At 38.8% G+C, this 22,611-nt stretch overlaps 1 protein-coding gene across 1 annotated transcript in view; it reads right to left on the bottom strand.

Moving 5' to 3' along the window:
• piezo1 (piezo type mechanosensitive ion channel component 1 (Er blood group)) overlaps positions 1 to 22,611 on the bottom strand; it is a 159,292-nt gene that overhangs the window by 134,487 nt on the left and 2,194 nt on the right. The window contains exons 3-5 of the mRNA XM_028467785.1: positions 3,203 to 3,298; positions 1,318 to 1,483; positions 1,110 to 1,251 (exon numbers count right to left, since the gene is read on the bottom strand). Coding sequence (XP_028323586.1) covers positions 1,110 to 1,251; positions 1,318 to 1,483; positions 3,203 to 3,298 — 404 coding nt within the window. The remainder of the gene's footprint in view (positions 1 to 1,109; positions 1,252 to 1,317; positions 1,484 to 3,202; positions 3,299 to 22,611) is intronic.

Genomic DNA, 22,611 nt, shown 5'->3' with positions numbered 1-22,611 from the left:
TTGAAGCTATTCTGGTTTGTGTTCATTAAAATAAAGTATTTAAAATTATGTTTTTTGTCCAAATCAAACTTTCTTTTGAGTTTCCAAAGGACATAAAAACCTCAGATTGAGATAGAAGTTACTAATTGTTTAGTCCATAGTTTAAACACTACGTCTGGTCTTTTAGGAATGAAGTATTGATGACCTCAGACTGGACTAAACTGTGACTTTACTATTTATGAACACTTTATCAATCAATCTTTATTTATAAAAAGTGCTTTTCATACAGTGATGCAGTTCAAAGTGCTTTTACATAGTTAAACCCCACCCACCTGTACAAACCCCACCCACCACACACAATGGCACATGGCTGGGTACAGAAGATCTAAGGAGACGTCTCAAGGAGCGTCTGCACCAGGACACAGAGCTGATGTGGTCTCACGATTTGATTCTTAAGGTCACGATCAAATGCATCAAAGCAAAACCGTTTGAATAAGATAGTTTTAAATAAACTGATTCCAATGATGTAATCACACAAACTTAAGACACAAGGTAACATGTAATCATGTATTGATCACATTGTTCTCTGTGCGTATGATGTCAGGTTATTATACTGTTGTTTGTCTTTAAATTGATTTTTGAAGTTTATGAATTGATTCAGAATCATGGATAATTAGAATCATGATTCTTAGGTGAATGGATTACCCCCACCACCCCTACAGAGTAGACCCTACTGTAGTTTTAGAAATGATTTACTATATTTAACACTAGCTTTGACATGTATCAGAATAAAGAAATGAAGGTCTCCATGATAGTGATGGGCTTGGCTCCACCCACAAGTTTCCCTGATGGTGCCAGGCTTGGCTCCGCCCACAGGTTTCCCTGATAGTGATGGCTTGGCTCCGCCCCCAGGTTTCCTTGATAGTGATGGGCTTGGCTCCGCCCCCAGGTTTCCCTGATGGTGCCAGGCTTGGCTCCACCCACAAGTTTCCCTGATAGTGCCAGGCTTGGCTCCACCCATAAGATTCCCTGACAGTGATGGGCTTGGCTCCGCCCACAGGTTTCCCTGATGGTGCCAGGCTTGGCTCCGCCCACACAGCGCTAACAACATGCAAAGGGGTGTGGCTTACCGATGTGATGTTGGCTGCAGTGACCATCTCTCTGTTTCTGACCAATCTGCTGCAGAGGATGATGGTTACCATGGAAACGATGCACACGGCCAGGTCAGGACACAGGAGGCGGATCACGTCCCAGGGATCGTCCAATGGGAGCCTGCAGCACAGCAGGTGATTAAAGTTATAGTGTAATACAGCGTTATTAAAGTGACCAATCACAGACCTGGACAGTCCAATGTGTGTGCTGATGGTCTCCCACTGAGAACAGTTGTGTCCTAGGATGGTGTCCAACGGGGGGTACGTCAACAACGTGGTCTGGAAACACACGTGGGCCACCACAAAGATCAAACTGGTTCCCAGCACGGCTTTGATGAAGCGGCCTGTGTGACCTGGAACACACACACCAACATACAGTCATGATGCTAGTCTGTGTGGGAACGCTAACGATAACGGCTGGATCAATCACTCTGATTAAAACCTAATATATCTAATGATCTGTTTCTCATGTGAAACACATTTACTACGTAACACACATCACTGCTTTGGATTACATTACATGATTCATCTCACAATGGGGAAAATTATATAATATACTCAATGAAAAACAATATACAATAAACCTATGAGTGAATTATGAGATAAATCTATGAATAAATGATAAACCATCTGACAGCAGCAGGTTTGGAGAGAAAAGAAGGATTTAAAGAAAATGAATCAATGATGAATGACAAGAGCAGAAGTACAACATATCAATAATATGATCTAGAGATATGATAAAATAAATATGTATATAAATAAATATAAATAAATATGATCTATGATCTAGTAGATGTTTTATTGTCATTGCACTGAAAACAATACAACAATATCTTGATGTCAGCAGATGATCATCACACAGCAGAAAGATTAAAATACAGTAAAAAAAATATGTGGTCATAAATAAAAACTAGAACTGCAAGCAGTTATGAAAAGTTTTGTGGAGTCCATGGAAGTACGTCATGAAGGACGACGGGCTCGTGGCGAGCGTCAGGACACAGGCCAACGTGCCATTTGCTGTGAACAGGTGGATATGAAGTTTTGGAAGATGTGATTTTAAGTGTGAAAGTTACAGGCTAAAATGCATTTGCACCCATTATAGCGCCACCTAGTGGTGCACTTGTTGGTATGGATGGTCTGTGTGCTCTTCTATGGTTAACCTGTAAATTTCACAGCCCTCAACATAATAATTCAGCTGAAATGAATGTTTGTTTATTTATAATTTATGTTGTAATAAGCCAATCGCGAGCAACTTCAGGATATGGTCCCAGGAGCGACCCAAGGTCATACCCACCAATTTTGGTAAAATCGGTTGTGCCATTTAAAAAATAGATATTTCCCATATTTGCAGTGCCCCCTAGTGGTGTAAATTTTGCTCATAGCCCGACAGTCACATGCCAATCAAGGATCTTAGATTGTTAGCATTTATTTTGACTGAGATATGCAACGTGTTTTATAGATAGCTAGTAATTTTTTCTCGTTAATAATTTGCGCATATTTTGCCCGAACAAAGTCATTTTATCAACTTTAGATCAGGTCCAACTGAAGACTCTACGTGCTTTCACGCTGATTGGACAAAACCCCAAAGAGAAGTTCGAAAAAGTACGTTTTCCAGGTTTCGCAATTTTGCGCAAACAAAAGTTTAGCCGGAAATGGGCGTGGCCTAGCCCAGGTGATTCAGTGCTATTCAGAGAATCTGTGGATATGAAGTTTTTGAATGTGCGACATACGGTGTGGGAGTTATAGGCCAAAACGCGTTGAGCATGGTCATAGCGCCACCTGGTGGAGGACATATGTGAATTTTTGCCTCCGAGGTAAGCTGGGGGGTCTGGACCTACCCTCCAAAGGGCACCGCCCTCCCTTGCACGGTTTAGCCTGCAGCACCACTTTTACCGAGAGAAAAATAAAATGTAACTATAATCGGAACAAATACAATAGGGTTCCTAGCACCGCTGGTCCTAGGAACCACGTATGTAGGTTTTATTCTAAGGATACAGAGATTTTATTTTAAGGATATGGAGATTTTAATCTAAGGAATTGTGTGCGATGGTGTGTGTGATGGAGGGTCTGACCTCTGATGGTGTGTTTGTTGGGACACAGGAACCAGGGCAGCAGCAGCAGGTAGAGCAGGTAAACCACTGATAGCACATTGTAGCGGAAAATACACGCTGTGAAGACACAAAAACACACTTATTCATTACTTTACAACAAACAACAGACCATGACTTTTAGTAAAGATTCTCCATCTGTTTCACACACACACACACACACACACACACACACACACACACACACACACACACACACACACACACACACACACACACACACACACACACACACACACACACACACACACACACACACACACACACACACACACACACACACACACACACACACACACACACGATGTAAGACATGTAGCTAACAGTAGTTGTGTATTTATTTATTCATTTATTCAGTTTATTTCCGACATGGTTGCATTCACAGTTTTCTTTTTCTCTTTTTTTTTTTTGTACATCCCGACAAAGGAGAGAAGCAGGTTGCTTATCCGAGTCCCGTCCCCTATTTGGAACACAGAAAATTTACATCAGAGCTCGTCTCTCTGGTCAAATATTCTTTGGTTCTGAACACAATTTCATTTTTTTTCTTTTCTTTTTTTTTTTTTTGTCCTTTTTTGTGTAGGATTTATTCTCATCTGTTGTCACTGTTGTCTTCTTTTTTTTTTATTCTTCCTCTCCATCGTTGTTCGTGTCGTCCTTCTTCCCCGTAGATTTCATTCCCAAACGTTGTTTTTGTTCCTCCAGTTATAAAGAAAAGTTCATCTTCTTTCTCATTGATGTGTTGATCTCGTATTCTTGCAAAAATGTCTTCCAAGTTTTTTCTTTATATCTAGTCAAGTTTGCAGCTTGTTTTGTCTCTGCATCAAGGTTATTCCAGCTGGTAATAGCTCTGTTGACAGTGCTGTATTTTCCAATGTTAGATTTAACCCTTTCTTGTATAAACACATTATTATGTCTTAGTTCATAAGCAGTGTGTTTGTATGTGAAACATTTTTGTATTTGGTATGGGAGTGTTTTTAGTGATGCCCTATATGTGAGAATTTGTGTGTTGTAGTGTATTATTTCTTGCAGTTTTAGGTATTTGGCCTTTTCAAATAGTTCATTTGTGTGTGTGTTGTGTGGTGCCTTATATAAAATCCTAATTGCTTTTTTTTGTAGTTTAAATAAAGGTTCAAGATACGTTTGGTAGGTGTTTCCCCAGATTTCTGAGCAGTAATTTAAATGTGACCCAATAAGGGAAGAATAGATTGTCTTCAGTGATGTGGTTTGTAGTATTTGTTGTCATTTCCATAGGATGAAGCTGCTTTTAGCAACTTTGTTTTTAACTACTTGTATGTGTTTTTTCCAAGTCAGTTTCTCATCTATCCACACTCCTAGTGCTCTATATTCTTTTACTTGTTCTATTATATCCATGTCTAGTTTCAGTCTAATGTTTTCTATTTTTTTATTTCCAAAGCTGATGAATTTTGTTTTGCTGACGTTTAGGGCTAGTTTATTTACATTGAGCCATGTTTGGATATTTGATAGTTCCTCATTCGTCGTTTCTATTAGAGTTTTAATGTCTTTACCTGAACGTAGGATGGTTGTGTCGTCCAAACAGCGTTAGTTTAAGGCAATTTGAGACTTTGAAAATGTCGTTTATTAATAGAATAAACAGTTTTGGCCTAAAATCAAACCCTGTGGTACACCACATTGTATGGTTTGGCATATTGATATGTTTTGTTCAAAGTCCACATATTGTCTCCTATTTCTCATGTAACTTTTAACCCAGTTTAAGGCGTTGTGCCTAATGCCGTAGTTTTGAAGTTTTTCTTCCAGAATATCATGGTTTATTGTGTCAAATGCTTTTTTAAGGTCCAAAAAAATACAAATAAATAATTTTCTAATGCATCTCTTATATTTCCCGTGGTATCAGTTATAGCCATTGCTGTTGAACGTCCTTTTCTGAACCCATATTGGCCTTCGTTTAATATATTATTCTCTTCTATGAATTTGTCCAGCCTTTTCATGAACAGTTTTTCTAGAATTTCCGATAATTGAGGTAATATTGAAATAGGTCGATAGTTGGTGAAATCTCGTTTGTCTCCACTCTTGTGGATCAGTCTGATTTTTGTGATTTTCATTTGGTCTGGGAAAATACCATTTTTGAATGAGAGATTTCTGATATATGTTAGTGGTGGTGTTATTTCAGCTGTTATAGTTTTTAATAGACTCATAGTTAGATTATTAACGTCTCTGGATTTTTTTGAATTACAGTTTGTAATGAATTGCTTTCACCTCTGCTTCCGTTACTTCTTCAAGTGTTAAATACTTATCAATCTCTATATTCTCTTTGTCAAAATGGTTCCATTTAAGTGTTGGATGTTGATAGATTCCTCTCCCAGTCTCTATTCCAATATTTATGAAGAAATTATTAAGTTCTTATGCAATTTTTTTCTTATTGTATTCCTTTAAGTTGTTTATTATAAAGTGATCTGTGGCTTCTTCTTTGCTTTTACGCATAGTTATGGAATTTATAATTTCCCAAAATTTTTGTTTTTTGTTTTTATTCTCTTTTAATTTTTTTTCATAATATTCTCTTTTCTTTTCTCTTAGGAGAGTGTTGACTGTTTCTGTATTTTTTGTATCGTAGTTCTGTTTTCAATGTTTTATCTTTAAGACATTTTTTATATAGTGTATTTTTTTTTGCATGCGTTTGCAAATTTTTTATCAATCCATGGTATTGTGTTTGTCTTACTGTTGATTGTTATTTGTTTCAAAGGGCAGCATTTATCATATATTGTAGTTATTATGTCAGTGAATGTGTCATATGCTCTGTTCACCTCCTGTTTTGTGTAAACCTCCTTCTACGTTTCTTTTCTTATCTGTTGTTTAAAGTTTTCTAGCTGTTTTTCTCCTTCCAGTCTTTTGTATGTTTTTGGTTCTAGTGTTTCTAGGTGGATGTTGTCGTTAGTATTAAATATTGTAAATATTGGTAGATGGTCAGAGATGTTATTTATTAATATTCCATTGGTTAGATCTGAATTTTGTATGTTTGTAAAGATGTTATCTATCAGTGTTGAGCTGCGTTTATTGATTCTAGTTGGTTTCGTTATAAGAGGTTTTAGTCCATTTGTGTACATGTAGTTAATGAAGTCTTCGATGTGTGTGTTTTTTAAGGGATTTAGAATGTTTATATTGAAGTCTCCACAGATCAATATGTTCTTGTGTTTAGCCTTTTCTATTATTTTGGTTAGGTTCTCATTAAATGTCTATTTTGCAATTAGGAGCTCGATACAAACAACAGATTAATATGTTCTCTCCCTTTTGTCTTGTTATTTTTACTGTTACACATTCCATTACTCCTTCCACAGTTGTACTCATCGACTCTAGTATCTCCACTTCATTGTTATCTTTTATGTATAATGCCACTCCACCACCTGGTTTATATAATCTGTTCTTACAGACAAATTTATATCCTTTTATCGTAAAATTCATACCTTTCTCTTCATTTAACCAAGTTTCTGACATTGCTATTATTTCAAACTTGTACAAGGTTGTAATGTAATCCTTAATGTTTTCAAAATTTGCATACATACTACGACAATTGAAGTGAATTAGTGACAGACGTTTTTTACTCTTGGTTTCCACATTGAATTCATTGTCCGTAAAATAGACACAGTCTGAGTCTTGTTTCCAGTGTTTATATTGATCTGGGTCCATATCCATGATTACCATCAGTAATGTTGTTGTTTAGGTGGATCCTTCATATTTTCCCAAGTCTTCCATCGTTTTGATGAAGATTGGTTTTCCGTTCTCTTCTCCCAGTGGTATGATATAAATCCTGCAGTTTCTTGTCCACGTCCTCACAATTTTTCCTCCTTTTTTTATTTGGCGTGCCTTCCATGCAATGCTTGCATTTTGTTTCGTCAGGTTTTCATTGATGTACACCTTCGTTCCCTTCAGTTTATTGCCTTGCTTCAGTAGTTGTCCTTTAAATTTCATATTCGTGAAGGTAATTTTTACAGCTCTGTTATCATTACGCTTTGGCAGGAGATGGCAGGAGTTGATGTTGTCCGGGTTCAACACAATGTCCGACTCCAAGTAGTCAACGACCTGTTGTTCAATCGATTTTGTGTCTTCGTCATTGGGTTCCGTTGCCTGTCTCAACGCACTTGCTTAACTCCTGGGTACGCAAGGCTACGGGCTTATCTTTAGGCTTGTAATGATGACGACTTTCTCTCTTTCCTTTTGTTCCAACTCTTCAACCCTCACGTTCAACAGTTTTATTTCTCCAGCATTCCTCTCATTCTGTTGTTTCAGTACCTTTGCTTCACTTTGAAGGTTTTCCAGTGATTTTTCCAGCGTCTTTTCCAACGACTTTATCTCGGCTGTTATCCGTGTAGATAGATCGTCTTTGATAGACGATAGATCGTCTTTGAGGTTTCGTATCATCTCCTTGACCTCTTCCAAACCCGGATCAGGTTCTGTAGGGCCTGCAGGCAGTTTTTTTTACCATTTTTCTTTTCGTCTTTCGGGCCCAAGTTTTGTTTCTCAGGCTGTCCAGCTGCAGCTGTAAGCTGTTAATCTCACAAGGTCGTGTTATTGGAGCGAGTGAACACACGTCCTTTCTCTCCGAAGACCATAGAACATAGCTAACAGTAGTTAGACATGTAGCTAACAGTCGTTAGACATGTAGCTAACAGTAGTTAGACATGTAGCCTACAGTAGACATGTAGCTAACGGTAGTTAGACATGTAGCTAACGGTAGCTAGACATGTAGCTAACGGTAGTTAGACATGTAGCTAACAGTTGTTAGACATGTCTTGTTCTCACAGCTAGTTACTAGGCCCCGCCCCAACATCAGTTACAGTGATGACAACTCAGAAGTATTACATGTTAAAGTGAGGATGAACACATGAAACTAAAGAATACAGCACTAAAGCTGTAAGCTATGCAGAGTTTGCATGTTCTCCTCATGCTCCTGTGGTTTCCCACAGCCCAAAGAGGCGTGGCTTAATTACATTGTAGTGTTTTTTTTATGTGCTCTAAAACACTGACATCCTGTTCAGGATGTAACAGCCTTCCTCCTGCTGTCAGCTGGGAAACATGACTAATAATAATAATATTAATGATAATATTAGTGGAGCTGAAAGAGACCAGGACACAATGGAAGGAGGGGCTACCAGTGGGAGGAATTATACAGTCATGGACTAAAGTATTCACACCCCTGGAATTTTTCCAGAAAATAAACCATTTCTCCCAGAAATAGTTTCAATTCCAGATGTGTTTGGTATAAATGTGTTTATTTGCATTGAAAAAACAGAAGAAAAAAAGTAAAACATAATTTTACACAAAATGTAAATATATATTAGTTGGAACCCTTTAAAACTGTGTATAAATCATTTTATTTCAAGCATAAAACACATATGTAACTATGAGGTTTATTAATGACTAAGCTCACACACATGGTAAAGGAAGACACAGAGTGTAGACTCCTGGGGGGCCGTGATATGGACCCCCAGGAGTTAAAGGACTGCTTCCAGTGACTCCACCCATCTGAGAAAGTTAACATCAAACACACCCACAATGTGTGTGTGCACACGGCTGATAAGAGCTCAGCACATATCCATGGTTTCCTCTCTGAGCTCAGCCTCCACCTTTGGTCCAAAATGAAGGTTCTAGAAGGAACCAATAACCATCTGAGTTATAATCTCACCTCAAATCTGATAGTTTCTAAAGCAACCAATCACAGCTCAGACTGGAACTGTTTTAAAGGCTCATTTGGATCCAGGATGAGTTACTAGCATTAGCATTAGCATCATAACATCATCACACAGAGAAACACAATGCTAAAGATTTTATTCAGAAAACAAAATATATACGATTTAAATTTTAATATAAAGACATACAAGAAAATAAACTGATGACAGTGTTTGTGTAAATAAATCCGTATCGTCTCTGTAACGCCTTTGTAACACCTTTGTATTGTATCTGTAGTGCCTCTGTAATGTCTCCGTATTGGCTCTGTGACATCTGTGTCGTCTCCGTAACGCCCTGTAACGCCCTGTAATGCCTCTGTAATGCCTCTGTAACGCCTCTGTAACGCCTCTGTAACACCCTGTAACACCTCTGTAACGCCCTGTAACGCCCTGTAATGCCTCTGTAACGCCCTGTAATGCCTCTGTAACGCCCTGTAATGCCTCTGTAATGCCTCTGTAACGCCTCTGTAACACCCTGTAACACCTCTGTAACGCCCTGTAATGCCTCTGTAACGCCCTGTAACACCTCTGTAACACCTCTGTAACACCCTGTAACGCCCTGTAACGCCCTGTAACGCCCTGTAATGCCCTGTAACGCCCTGTAATGCCTCTGTAACGCCCTGTAATGCCTCTGTAACGTCTCTGTATCGCCAAGTAACGTGTCTGTATCTCATTGTTGATTTCAGCCAATCAGCTCTGTGTATTTATGCTCCTGTAGAGAGGTGTAGAGCTGTAAAAATGATCAATGAAGAGAAACAAATGTTTGTTGATGAAAAACAATGTGAGTGTAAAAGTGTGACAGTGTGTTTAACTTTAAAACAGATTTACACTGTAACTAACGTGATTTGTTCCTGTATATACTACTCCACTACTGGTACTCCATAAGTTACAGGTGAGAAACATAATCCAACATACAGCTCTAAATATTCATCTCCTCCTGTAACTGAAAGAATAGTAGTTATTATTGATGATAAATCATACAACACTGAATACATGTGCTTTAATAAGTGATATACACTATGTGTCAGTCATAAATCACTGTTAGACACAGATACTGTATATAACGGAAGAAAATGATACATTTAATATACACATTAGCTCGTATTCAGACTAGTGCTCACTGACCACAGTGTTAGCACGTTCTGGTTTCATCATCACTACATATATATATATATCTACTGTGTATATATAGTTAGGTACATATATATTTGGACAGAGAGAAAATGCTTCTTTTTTTTTTAACTTTGTCTGCACATGATGTCAAAGGTCAACACTACAAAGTGTAATCTTTTTAAGACAGCAACATATGTTTTATTATTGCAATTAAATAAATGTAATAAATGGTAAAGGTAAAGGGTGAAAAAGAGTTGATTATTTTAACGTGAGAGTGAGATGTGTAGTTGTAGTTGTGTATATTGTGTTTATTATGTTGTGTAATCAATCCAGTCAGGTGACCAGCGTGAAGCTTAGGTATAATGGTGGTGTCTGTGGACAGAGGGAAGGAGTGAGTGGTAAAACCTAAAACTAGTATTTAGGATCAACGTGTCTAAAGTTAAGCCCAGTTTTATCTACAGTCTAAGACATGTCAGTGTATCATAGACCAGTGTATGTGTAAGAACCACTACTGTAAACCCAGGAGCAGCCCTGGACCTGTAGATGCAGCCAGGCCAAGTGGGGGCCAAGGAGCCCCAGGCCACCACCCCATTCCCAAGCAACCCCCCAGACGCCCCTAAGATCCCAAGCCGAGAGGCAGCCACGGCCCCCCACACACACACACCAGAGAAAGCCCCAAGGAGCCGAGGACCAAGCACACCCCGCCGGACCTCAAGAGCAGCCCCTTGGGACCGGGAACCCCCAAGAGTGAGCCCCCAGCCAAAGCTCTCCAGGAGAAAATGCTTCTAATTTTGGTTCCGTACGGTACTAAAATTAATTTTAAATTGAACATTTCAGATGCAGGTTAAGTACAGACTTTCAGCTTTAATTCAGTGGGTTGAACAAAACGATTGCATAAAAATGTGAGGAACTAAAGCATTTTTTAAACACAAACCCAAAGTAATTGGACAAACTAAATAACTGAAGCTGGGCTGGGGTGGCTATACTTCTTGCCCCCCGACTCAGTGCCTGTGCGTTGGAATTTATCCCGGTAAACGAGAGGGTAGCCTCCCTCCCATTCGGGTGGGGGGAAGAATCCTGACAGTTGCTTGTTCCTTTGGGCCAAACAGCAGCTAAGAGTATCAACCCTTCTTGGATTCCTTAGAGCAGGGGTGTCGAACTCCAGTCATCGAGGGCCGGATTCCTCAGACTTTTAGATGTGTCCCTGCTCCAACACACCTGAATCAAATGAATGGCTTGTTATCATTGCTTCTGCAGAGCTTGATCACAACACATTGGTCTCCACCAGGAGTGTTTGAGTAGAAACACATCTAAAAGTCTCAGGAATCCGGCCCTTGAGGACTGGAGTTTGACACACGTGCCTTAGAGAGAGTACTAGAGAGTGCTCCTTCTGGGGGTTCCCTCGTTCTGCTGGGTGACTTCAACGCTCACATTGGCAACGATGGTGAGACCTGGAGGGACGTGATTGGGAGGAACACCCCCATGAACGGAACCCGAGCAGTGCTTTGTTTTTAATTATTGTCACAGTTATTATTGGCACCTGGACACCCTTATGACACCCGAGTGTCCAAGGCATGCGGCGGCAAGTCTTGGACACTCGGGTGAAAAGAGGGGCGGAGCTGTCAACTGATCATCACCTGGTCGTGAGCTGGCTCCGATGGTGGGGGAAGAGTCTGGCGCAGTCTCCCGTCAGACAGAGCTTCAATTCCTACCTCTGAGAAAACTTGAACCGTGTCTCGGGGGAGGCTGGAGACATTGACTCCAAATGGGCCATGTTCCATGCCTCTGTTGTTGAGGCAACGGATCGATGCTATTTTTTGCAGATGATGTGGTCCTCTTGGCTCCATCAGGTCGTGACCTTTAAATTTCAATGGATCAGTTCACAGCCCAGTGTGAGATGAGAATCGGCACCTCCAAATCCAAGTCTATGGTTCTCGACAAGAAAAGGGTGGAGTGCCTTCTCCGGGTTGGAGATGAGATCCTGCCCCAAGTGGAGGAGTTCAAGTACCTTGGGGTCCTGTCCACGAGTGAGAGGAGGATGGAGCGGGAGGTGGACATGTGGATTGATGCGGCGTCTGCACCTATCCGTCATGGTTCAAAAAGAGATGAGCTGAAAGGCGAAGCTCTCGATTTACAGGTGGATCTACGTTTCTACCCTCACCTAAGGTCATGAGCTTTGGATCATGACCCAGACAACAAGATCGGGGGTACAAGCGCCTGAAATGTAGGGTGTCATGTAAATTACCAATGCAATAATATGCCTTTAACAACTTTTAATAATCTAAAACCCATATATTATTATATGTAAGACATATCAGATTATAACTCATAAAGACATTTTTATCCACATGATGTTTTATTAATCATAATTCATATTAGTGAGTAGAAGGTGAGTGTGATCAACCATTCTCACTGTGATGTTCTTGAGTTTACCTTTAGTTCCTCGTAGCCATGGTAACCTCTCTTCCTTTGATTTACATTCAAACCTGTGATTTATGACATTATATCAGTGGAAAGTGTTAGAAATTAGCTTTTAGTTTATTTTAGGAAATGTGTAGTTTTATCACCACAGTCACTAACCTTCACAGCCATCAGATTATTACATCACCTAGTGGAAGTGTGTCTGATTGTATAAACAATGTGATGGCCTTTTCCTAACACCTTTCCTTCAACATCATCCACAGGTTTAAGGAAAAGTGGATAGGAAAGGAGATAGGAGCTCTGAGCTGGTCTGTGAACGCCTCGGGATCCCCGGAGGAGCTGGAAGAAGTGGGTGAGGGGAGGGAAGTCTGGGCCTCCCTGATAAGGATGCTGCCCCCGCGACCTGACTATGGATGGATGGATGAATAAGGAAAACAAGGAAAGTATAAATGCAATAATCAATACTATCAAATCACAATAAATCAGAACTGCAGTATAAATCAACACCCAAGTATAGTAATCAAATCAAATGATCCCAGCTCTAATAATGATTATAATAATATGTACAGTATGTAAACATGTATGTGGTTAGAGTCCTTTTTAATTCATATTCAGTTGGATTGTTGTCAGAGGTTAATAATAATTGATTAAGTCCTGATTTATCTTCACACCATTTATCTTTCATCCAGGTTTACATGAACTGTCATTTTAAAAACAGTTTTTTTCAGTTTTAAACATTAAACTATTCACTGAGCATGTTTCCAGTGTTCACATATAAACTATATTAAACTACTAATATTAGAACACCTAGGTAAGCACACTACAGCTGGAGTACTCTGAAAACCAGGAAGTGCGTACAAATTTTTTTTTTACGACTTATAAACGAGTGTTTCCGTTTTAAATCACAATCAATGTGGAAAGTTGTTGCACGTGACAAAACACCTTGCTCCGCCCATACAGTGCCTATCAAAAGCCAGGCTCCGCCCATATGAATGGTGTCTATAAAAGGTCAGGCTCCACCCATACAGAGCCTATCAAAGGTCAGGCTCCACCCATACAGCGCCTATAAAAGGCCAGGCTCCACCCATACAGTGCCTATCAAAGGCCAGGCTCCGCCCATATGGATGGTGTCTATAAAAGGTCAGGCTCCACCCATACAGTGCCTATCAAAGGCCAGGCTCCACCCATACAGCGCCTATAAAAGGCCAGGCTCCACCCATACAGTGCCTATCAAAGGCCAGGCTCCGCCCATACAGTGCCTATCAAAGGTCAGGCTCCGCCCATACAGTGCCTATTAAAGGCCAGGCTCCGCCCATACAGTGCCTATCAAAGGTCAGGCTCCGCCCATACGGATGGTGTCTATCAAAGGTTAGGCTCCACCCATACGGTGAATATCAAAGCCCAGGCTCCGCCCTTAATGAATATTATCTAATAGTAAATTGACGGTGGACTGAGGGGGAAAATTAGCAAATAAAACCATTTCTGTCACTGTGAGGGGGAGGTATTAATAGTGGCCACACCCATCAAAGCGTAATGTGGTGACACAGTAAACATTAGAAAAGAAGATGGCGTTGTGTTGCCTCAGAGCGTCAGAATGTGACTGAGATGAAAAAGAAATGATCAGACGTAGAAGTGGAGGAGAAAATATGAATCACTCTCTATAGGAAGAACGTCTGTTGGGGAACCCCTCTGTGTTATAATGGAGGTGTGGGGGGGGGGGGGGACACGATACAGATCCACTATATATTTGCGCCAAAAACATTAAACTCCGCAGCAGCTCGTCTTCCTCCCTCCTGCCCCACCTTGTTCTCAGGGGTTATTATTTCACACAATTTCCATCAATTTCACAGAGCTGTCATTAATGTCATCCTTCTCCTGTTGGGGGCGGAGTTTCCCATTTCTCATGATTGTGTGTGTACGGCAGAGTCAGAGCTGGTGTGGAGGTAGAAACATTATCTCACCAGGTTTGTTTCATTAATCACAAACGCTGCTTATAAGTGGCGTACGCTTTATTTAGTGCGTACGCAGCGTTAATGAATGAGGCTCATGAGCACAGCTATAGTTTAAATACAGCTCTGTTCTTTGATTGGTCAGATTTATGAAGGTTTCCATCCTGAACTACAGCACACGCACACACACACAGGAAACTTTAATACCAAATGGAAACAAGACGTGTTTTAGAATCACAGCAAAGCTTTTCTTTTTGTGAAGAATAAAAATATGTTCAGAGACAAACTTTCATCAGATCAGATTTACTGGAAAAATAACATGCTCAGCAAGTTTTAAATGAAGCCTGTGTGTGTGTGTGTGTGTGTGGCCTTTTTCCACAAAAACAGGAAATTTGGTCAGCATGAACTTTAAAAAGAACCCCCAACACACAGTCACACACACACACAGTCACACACACACCAGCTCTGACTCTGCCGTACGTACACAATCATCAGAAATGGGAAACTCCTCCCCCAACAGGAGAAGGATGACATTAAAGGCAGATCTGTAAAATTTATAGAATTTGTGTGAAATAATCAAACATTTCACATCATATATGAAAAATGATACTGACAGGGAGTGAGTGACATACGCATGCTTACAAATACAGTTTTACATTTTAATAATAATAATTAAAATCTCAATGTGTAAAGATGCACAGAGGCTTATCAGGCACTGCTGGAGGACAAGGTGCAGTTTTATAATGGAAATGATAAACCATTCAAACCACTGGCTGCTACAGAATGTGTTAAAATACCAGAACATCAACAAAAAAACAAACAAATTGGGATGAACTGATCAATGGATTCGATTTAGACCATGATTGTTCTAAATGTTCAGACAAAATTCATGAAATGATCTACAAATTTACCCAAAAAATTAAAGTAAAGGCCAAAAACAAGTGTGTTCCTTGGTTAAATGCATCTATTGTAAATGTAATGAAAGGCTTTAAAACTAAATACAGGCTTTAGTTTGTCTCACTGAGAAACTATTTCTTTATTAAATTCTGTGCGAGGAACTTCTGAAATTATTTGGAATCAAATAAAAAAATGACAGGTGATCATCACAAGAATAAATGTAAACAAATGGAAATGAATTTCAATGGAAACATCTTAAGGGAACCAAAGTTAATAATTAATAGTTAATAATAATTACTTTATTGACTCCAAAATGTCCAAATGTTTTGCTCTAGATCAGCAGAAATTAAAATTAAATCCACCTCAATCTGTAACACAATCCCATAACTGAGACCAGTTAAACACATGATCAGGCCTTAGATCATCTAAATATTTAATGCTTAATGTTTCCATATTTTTTAGTAAAACCAAGAGTGCTTCCCATGATCCTGACATTAATGTTGTGGGGGAAATATAAATATCTCAGACTGGTGATTGATTCACATCTCACCTTTAAAGCACACGTTGATGATTTATGCAAAACAATCACATTTTAGATCAATCAGGTATGACAGGGCTCTACACTGAGACCAAAATGGTCTCAGTGTGTGAGTGAAAATTTTATCTGGTTGCATCATTGTGAGTGTGTATGGTGACCTTATATATATATATATATATATATATATATATATATATATAGCGGCTGAACGCTTCATCACGTCCCACAGAGTACACCTCTCTCTCTCTCTCATATCAGCTGTTTGGGCGTTTCTATTGGCTGCTGGACTGAAATCACACGTGTTCAGGGACCCTCAGTAGTAAAAGTGAAATGAAGTTAGGGTTAGAGCCTGGCACAGTTAATAAATGAGGTCCCAGGACTTCATCATCTAATCATCTCTGCAGCTCCAGGTCAGAGCAGAAAGACTTAACCCTGCTGGTCTCCAACCTCCGAGCTGCAGCCCAGAACAGGGACGATGGGCACTTGGTGCAGTCTGTTATAGAGCAGTAATAATAGAGTTCCATCACCAGTGGGCCACAGATTGTAGACAGTTCACTAGGGATGTAACGATTAATCGTAAGGCAGTTAAAAATCGATTCATAAGTATCACAATTAACATCGATACTTTGAAAATTGAATCGCAGTACTTTTTTAAACAGCAGAGGGCGCTATATATTTAGCCTTCTCTTGTCCAGCAGTGTACGCGGTGGGCGGAATCTGCTACTACTTTCTTTTTGGCCGCCTTCTACTCTTAAACATGTTCATAAATGATTCATTACCCCTTTAGCACCGAAAGAATATCTGTAATACAACGTGAATATCTGTAAAAGTCACGTTTTTCTATTAGCTCTGTCTGCTAGCATAGCATCTCTTCTTCACGGCTAGATTAGCTGCATGCCAACCGACCACTGGGTTACCAGCGCCCTCTGCTGGTCCAAACAAATATCTGACGTAAATCAGTGAAATTACTGTTTTTTTTTTTTAAAGTCCAATCGTTAAGGCACAAAATACATTTTCAGTTTCACTTTCAAAAAGAAAAAGAACTATTATGCAGTTTTGCATTGTTTACTATAGAACCAGAATTTAAATTAATAGGCTTCCTCTTCATTTGTATTATTAATTTATGACTTATTTATTTCATTCAAGATTTATTTTTTAGTTAAATTGCATTGTTTTGAATAGTTTATCAAGGGATTCGTTTGACAATGAAAATAAAAGGAAAATAATATAGTATTTTCTATTTTTTTTCCAAAAAAAATAAAGGAATATTTTTCAATCATCATTTGTCTACTTTGTTTGTATTTTAACTTATAAAAGTTATATTTCTGGGGAATAGTTTTTACTTTCACATTAATTATCAGATGAAAAATGTTCCATTGTTTCCCAGAGGAAACAGTGAGTTCGCTGTGGTTAGTGTGTGTTTAAAGGAGCAGCAGAATGTGCTCAGATGTTCCATAAGATCTCACTGCTCACACACACTTGGAGTATTTCCCACCCCTATAGCTCCGCCCCCTCACTGCTCACACACACTTGGAGTTTTCCCACCCCTATAGCTCCGCCCCCTCACTGCTCACACACACTTGGAGTTTTCCCACCCCTATAGCTCCGCCCCCTCACTGCTCACACACATTTGGAGTATTTCCCACTGAACCACGGAGCCTGTGACTCACTGACCTATAACCATCACACACTATGACATCATCATTCAGGAACTCTGTTATTGGACCAGAGACACAGTCTAACCCAAACACAGGTTATAGAGTTTATCTCTGATCAGCATTAACGAACAAACACAAAGTATGAAATCATCTTCACAGACACAAAGATCCTCATTTATGTGTAATAACATATTTATCATCATTTCTTTAGGTTTCTCAGTTACACTGAGTTCATGATATGATAGAGATTATAATGATAAAATAATAATGATACTGTTTTATTGAACTCTGGACATACACAGACTGATGCTACGTTGACCTACATTGAACCTGATCAATTGTTAGTTCTGGTTCTGCTGGAGGCAGAACCCACTCCTCTGTAGAACTTAATGGAACCAGCCAATGGGATGCTTCTCTGTGGGTTTAACGTCCACATGTCACTCATCTTAATGAAGACACATGTAACACATCCTTAATAACTTCCTATATTAATATTAGTGATATTATTTCACCCTCAGAACATATAACATAGAACATATTCCAGTGTTCCATAGTTAGCTCATTGCACTCAGGATGCTAACGATAATTAGCATGTTCCATGTGTGGTTCTGTGATGTTCTAACAGAACCACACATGGACCTCATGTCTTCACTCTTTGTGTAAATATTGGACGAATAATGTCTATGTTTTTGTGAGTTGTGTCCAAAAACTCTTCTATTCTAGAAACAGTCTAGATAAAGGTCTGATCAATGTAGTCATCAGGAAATGTTCATGTTTGATTTAAAGGAGGTGGAACTACTTCATCATTAATAACTGATATGTGAACACATGGTGATCATGTGATCATGTGAGATGATGAATGACCGTCTGCAGTGAAAAGCTTCTTTAATCTGATTCTTTCTCTTTTTTCTACTCGTTGCTGTAACTGTTAAACAGTGATGTTTCTTCTTCTTCTTCTTCTTCTTCTTCTTCTTCTTTTCTGTCTTGTTGAGCCAGAAAAAAGAAGAAGTGAAAGTGTGTGTTTTACTGGATTTATCTTCATGGTATGGTTTATTATTCCTGTTTCTCTGAGACACATGCAATATGCAGATAAGCTGTGATAATGGGTTAGTCTATCCCCCCCCATGTGTTTTATGTTTTCTGTGCAGACATTGAACAGCTCTCAGTGAAATATAATATTTACTGTAACAGAACAACAATCAGTTACGACCAAAGTGTATGAACACTTAAGAAATAACATTAACATGCTAACAGAGTTAGCATTGTGAGTATAGACGCTAAATACATGTAAATACACAAACAGTGCAGTGAGTTAACATTGATACGTTCATTTAATCATCAGGGAATATGAGTTCATTAGTGACACGCACACACACACTAAACGTACCTAATGTCAGTAGTTAGGTGTAGACACACTATAGCGTCACTCATGCTATGGTGGATCACTTCTAAATTCATGTGTACCATTCCAACAAATGAATAAACATAATAACATGTACCCTGCACGTCTGATCTACATTTTCTATAGAATGAGTACACGATGCACAAGTCACATGTTCACATATGTAGACTTGTTAACGCTCCCCCAGCCTGTCCAGGATGAGGGAGCACAGCCATGCACTGATCAGGTAGCTACACATTAGCCTGCCATGCACTAGATGGTGGAGATCTACCAGTTGCTGTCGCAGGCGAGGGACACAATGTTCCACCCACACCCAGAGGGCCTGGTACCGTGGACGTGGCCCCTGAGCGGCTCAATCTGTCAGCGGTGAGATCCTCACCATGAGATCATCATGTTTGTACGCTTTTACATGTTGGATGTTTCCGCCGTGTGCGTGGTACGGGCGCTTTTACTGTCTTGATGTGATCAGAATTCTGCCCTGGAGGCTGGTCTCCACTCGATAAGCAAGTCTGCAATACGGGAGCTACCACATCCCATAGTGAGACATCTCATGAAATATTATGAAATAGAACTTTAGGTTATGTATATTACCTTGGTTCTATGAGTAATATGTGTGAGATGTAGGGATGTAACGATTCACTCAACTCCCGATACGATTCGATTCACAATACTGGGTTCACGATACGATTCTCTCACGATTTATTTTACAAAATGGGACTGTAGACAAATGATGACTGAAAAATATTCCTTTATTTTTTGGGGGAAAAAAACTAGAAAATACTGTATTATTTTCCTTTTATTTTTAATTGTCAAAAGAATCCCTTAATAACATATTCAAAACAATGCAATTTAACTAAAAATAAATCTTGAATGAAATAAATAAAGTAATAATAGAAATGAAGAAGCCTATTAATTTAAATTCTTGTTTAAACTGCATAATAGTTCTTTTTCTTTTTAAAAGTGCAACTGAAAATGTATTTTGTGTCTTAACAATTGGACTTAAAAAAAAAAAAAAAAAAAACGTCATTGCACTGATTTATGTCAGATATTTGTTTGGACCAGCAGAGGGCGCTGGTAACACAGTGGTCGGTTGGCATGCAGAAATTATTGCAGTGAAGAAGAGATGCTATGCTAGCAGACAGAGCTAATAGAAAAACGTGACTTTCATAGATATTCATGTAATATTACAGATATTCTTTCGGTGCTAAAGGGGTAAGGATTCATTTATGAACATGTTTAAGAGTATTAGGCGGCCAGAAAGAAAGTAGTAGCAGATTTCGGGATAAATATATAGCGCCCTCTGCTGTTTAAAAAAAGTACGGCGATTCAATTTTCAAAGTATCGATGTCAATCGTGATACCTATGAATCGATTTTTAACTGCCTTACGATTAATCGTTACATCCCTAGTGAGATGTCTCACCAGACTACCCTTCTTGCTTGAACGAGTGAGAAGAGTTGCTTATTTTGAATGGAGGGTGTCCGCCTCCTCCTTTTATATGAGGTGGGAGTGTCCTTGGCGGCCGGACACATTTCACCAGCCAATCAGGATTGGCAGATTGATATAAATGCTTCTGAGGGCTGTAGATGGAGGTTGCATCCCATAGTGAGACATCTTACTCATAGAACCAGTGTTATATACATAACCTAAAGTTTTGTTTAGTGCAATATTTACAATATCTAACAAACTTCTCTCTAAAAAACAAAGGCTGTGCTTTTCATTTATTTCCATTAGCAGAAGCTACTGTGCATTTTAATCTATAATAATATTCAAGCATTAACTAGATTTTCTATGGCCTCCAGTCACTTTAAAAATGCCCCTATTTTTACACAACATTGTCCCATAATATTTCTTATTTTCATACCTGGCCCAACAAACAACCAATCTAGAGGAAACACGACCATTGATTAACATCATTTCTTAGTTTCTTCATTAAAATGTTCTGTTCATCTCATCTTTTGTGCTGAGTAATGATTCACATCCTCAAACTAAGCTGTGATGAAACTTCTTTATTTCTATCATTTCAACATGTGTCCAATGTTATTTATTAAACTAATATTAACTTTATGCTTATACTTATCCACTCCAGTCCAGTTGTGGTGCTAATGCAAAGCTAATCTATGGGCTAAGCTAAGCTAAGCTGCTAAATGACAGAAGAACTTAGTCATGGTAATAGCATTAGCATTAGCATTAGTGGGAGAACCAGGTACATAAATACCTCACATTGTCTTTAAGAGTGTTTGTAACAATCTCATCTAGGCCACGCCCACATTTAGATCATTAAAAATGTTCAACATTCTACGTTTCATTAAGTTGGATCCAAATGTTTACATAATTAAACTAATACATTTTGTCATTTTTAATCAAATAATATTGTTTGAAGAGATTCAGAAGAAGTAGAGATTGAATGTGATATTGTGTTTTATTAATATTACTGCTATAGCAACAATAATAACAAATATCATAATAAGTGTTAATCCTGCTCATATATTATTGAATCTATTATGAATTAATCAGGTAACGTAGTAGAAACTTTGTTTAGTGTCAAATTAAAGGTTTTTAAGAAAGTGTCTGGTAATATATAATATATAATAATTATGATCAAAGCTGAGATATGGACTTCACAGAAATAGAAAATGAAGAATTAATTATTATATTTGGCAACATTGAATGTGTAGAAGGGCTATGATCATAAATAGGTCATTAACATGTAATAAAACTATTATATATACATATATATGAACAACATGTTAAACATTAGAATGGATTAGGAAACGTATTGATTACTAATGTTTTAATGGTAAACTAACTAAACTTTATGTCAAACAACACGTTCATTCCAACGTATGCAACGTTAACATGTCATTTCAACTCCAGGTGTGTGTGTGTGTGTGTGTGTGTGTGTGTGTGTGTGTGTGTGTGTTATGACAGTGATGTGATAATATGACCACTAATAAAATCAGACGTATAGTACATGAATACGACAATAATGAACCAACATTTGAAAACAAAAGACCCTGGAGCTTCTGTTACTATGGCAACTAAACACAGAACCATTTCCTCTCCCGTTGGAATGTGTGATTATCAGCATAGATAGTTTAACTCTAACAACATGAGGTTAAACTGTTGATTTGTTGTATAAATGAATTACTACTGAAGTTAGCATTGTTAGCTTCCTGCTGTAACCGTTTACTATAGAGGGTTTTCACGATGTGTCATCAACCCGTAAGTCGCCATTTTGGAGATACTCAGCAGGTTTATAAACAGCACACACAAGCAAATCCTCCATTAATAGAGGAAATATTGATGTTTATGGCTGTACTAATCAGTTTTATTAACCGCTAAGAGTTCAAACAGATCATGGAGAACAATGTGTGTATTCTATAGTCAGTAGTTCTACGTCAGGAGAACATGAGACTAGCTCACCACTCCTGTCTGACCAGAACAGTGTTAGCCACTCAATGCTAACCACCTCATCTGGAACAGATGTTTCAGCCATGTTTCTGTGAGAAATATAGCACAGCATCTCATCTCCTGTCTCACACTTCAATCATCTTCAGGTCCACTTTGTTCTCCAGGGAACAGACATTAGAACACAGGGTGTTCTCTGAGGATTAGCTTTTAGCTTGGTAGCTAGCCTCGCTCCTGCTTCTGATCACACAGCTGACGTCTCCTCCGCTGGTAAACACGCTGGTAC

The sequence above is a fragment of the Gouania willdenowi genome, chromosome 15, assembly GCF_900634775.1.
Source record: "Gouania willdenowi chromosome 15, fGouWil2.1, whole genome shotgun sequence".
Classification (NCBI taxonomy): Eukaryota; Metazoa; Chordata; class Actinopteri; order Blenniiformes; family Gobiesocidae; genus Gouania; species Gouania willdenowi.
The sequence above is the reverse complement of the archived record's forward strand: the minus strand, read 5'-3'. Positions and strand labels throughout refer to the sequence as shown.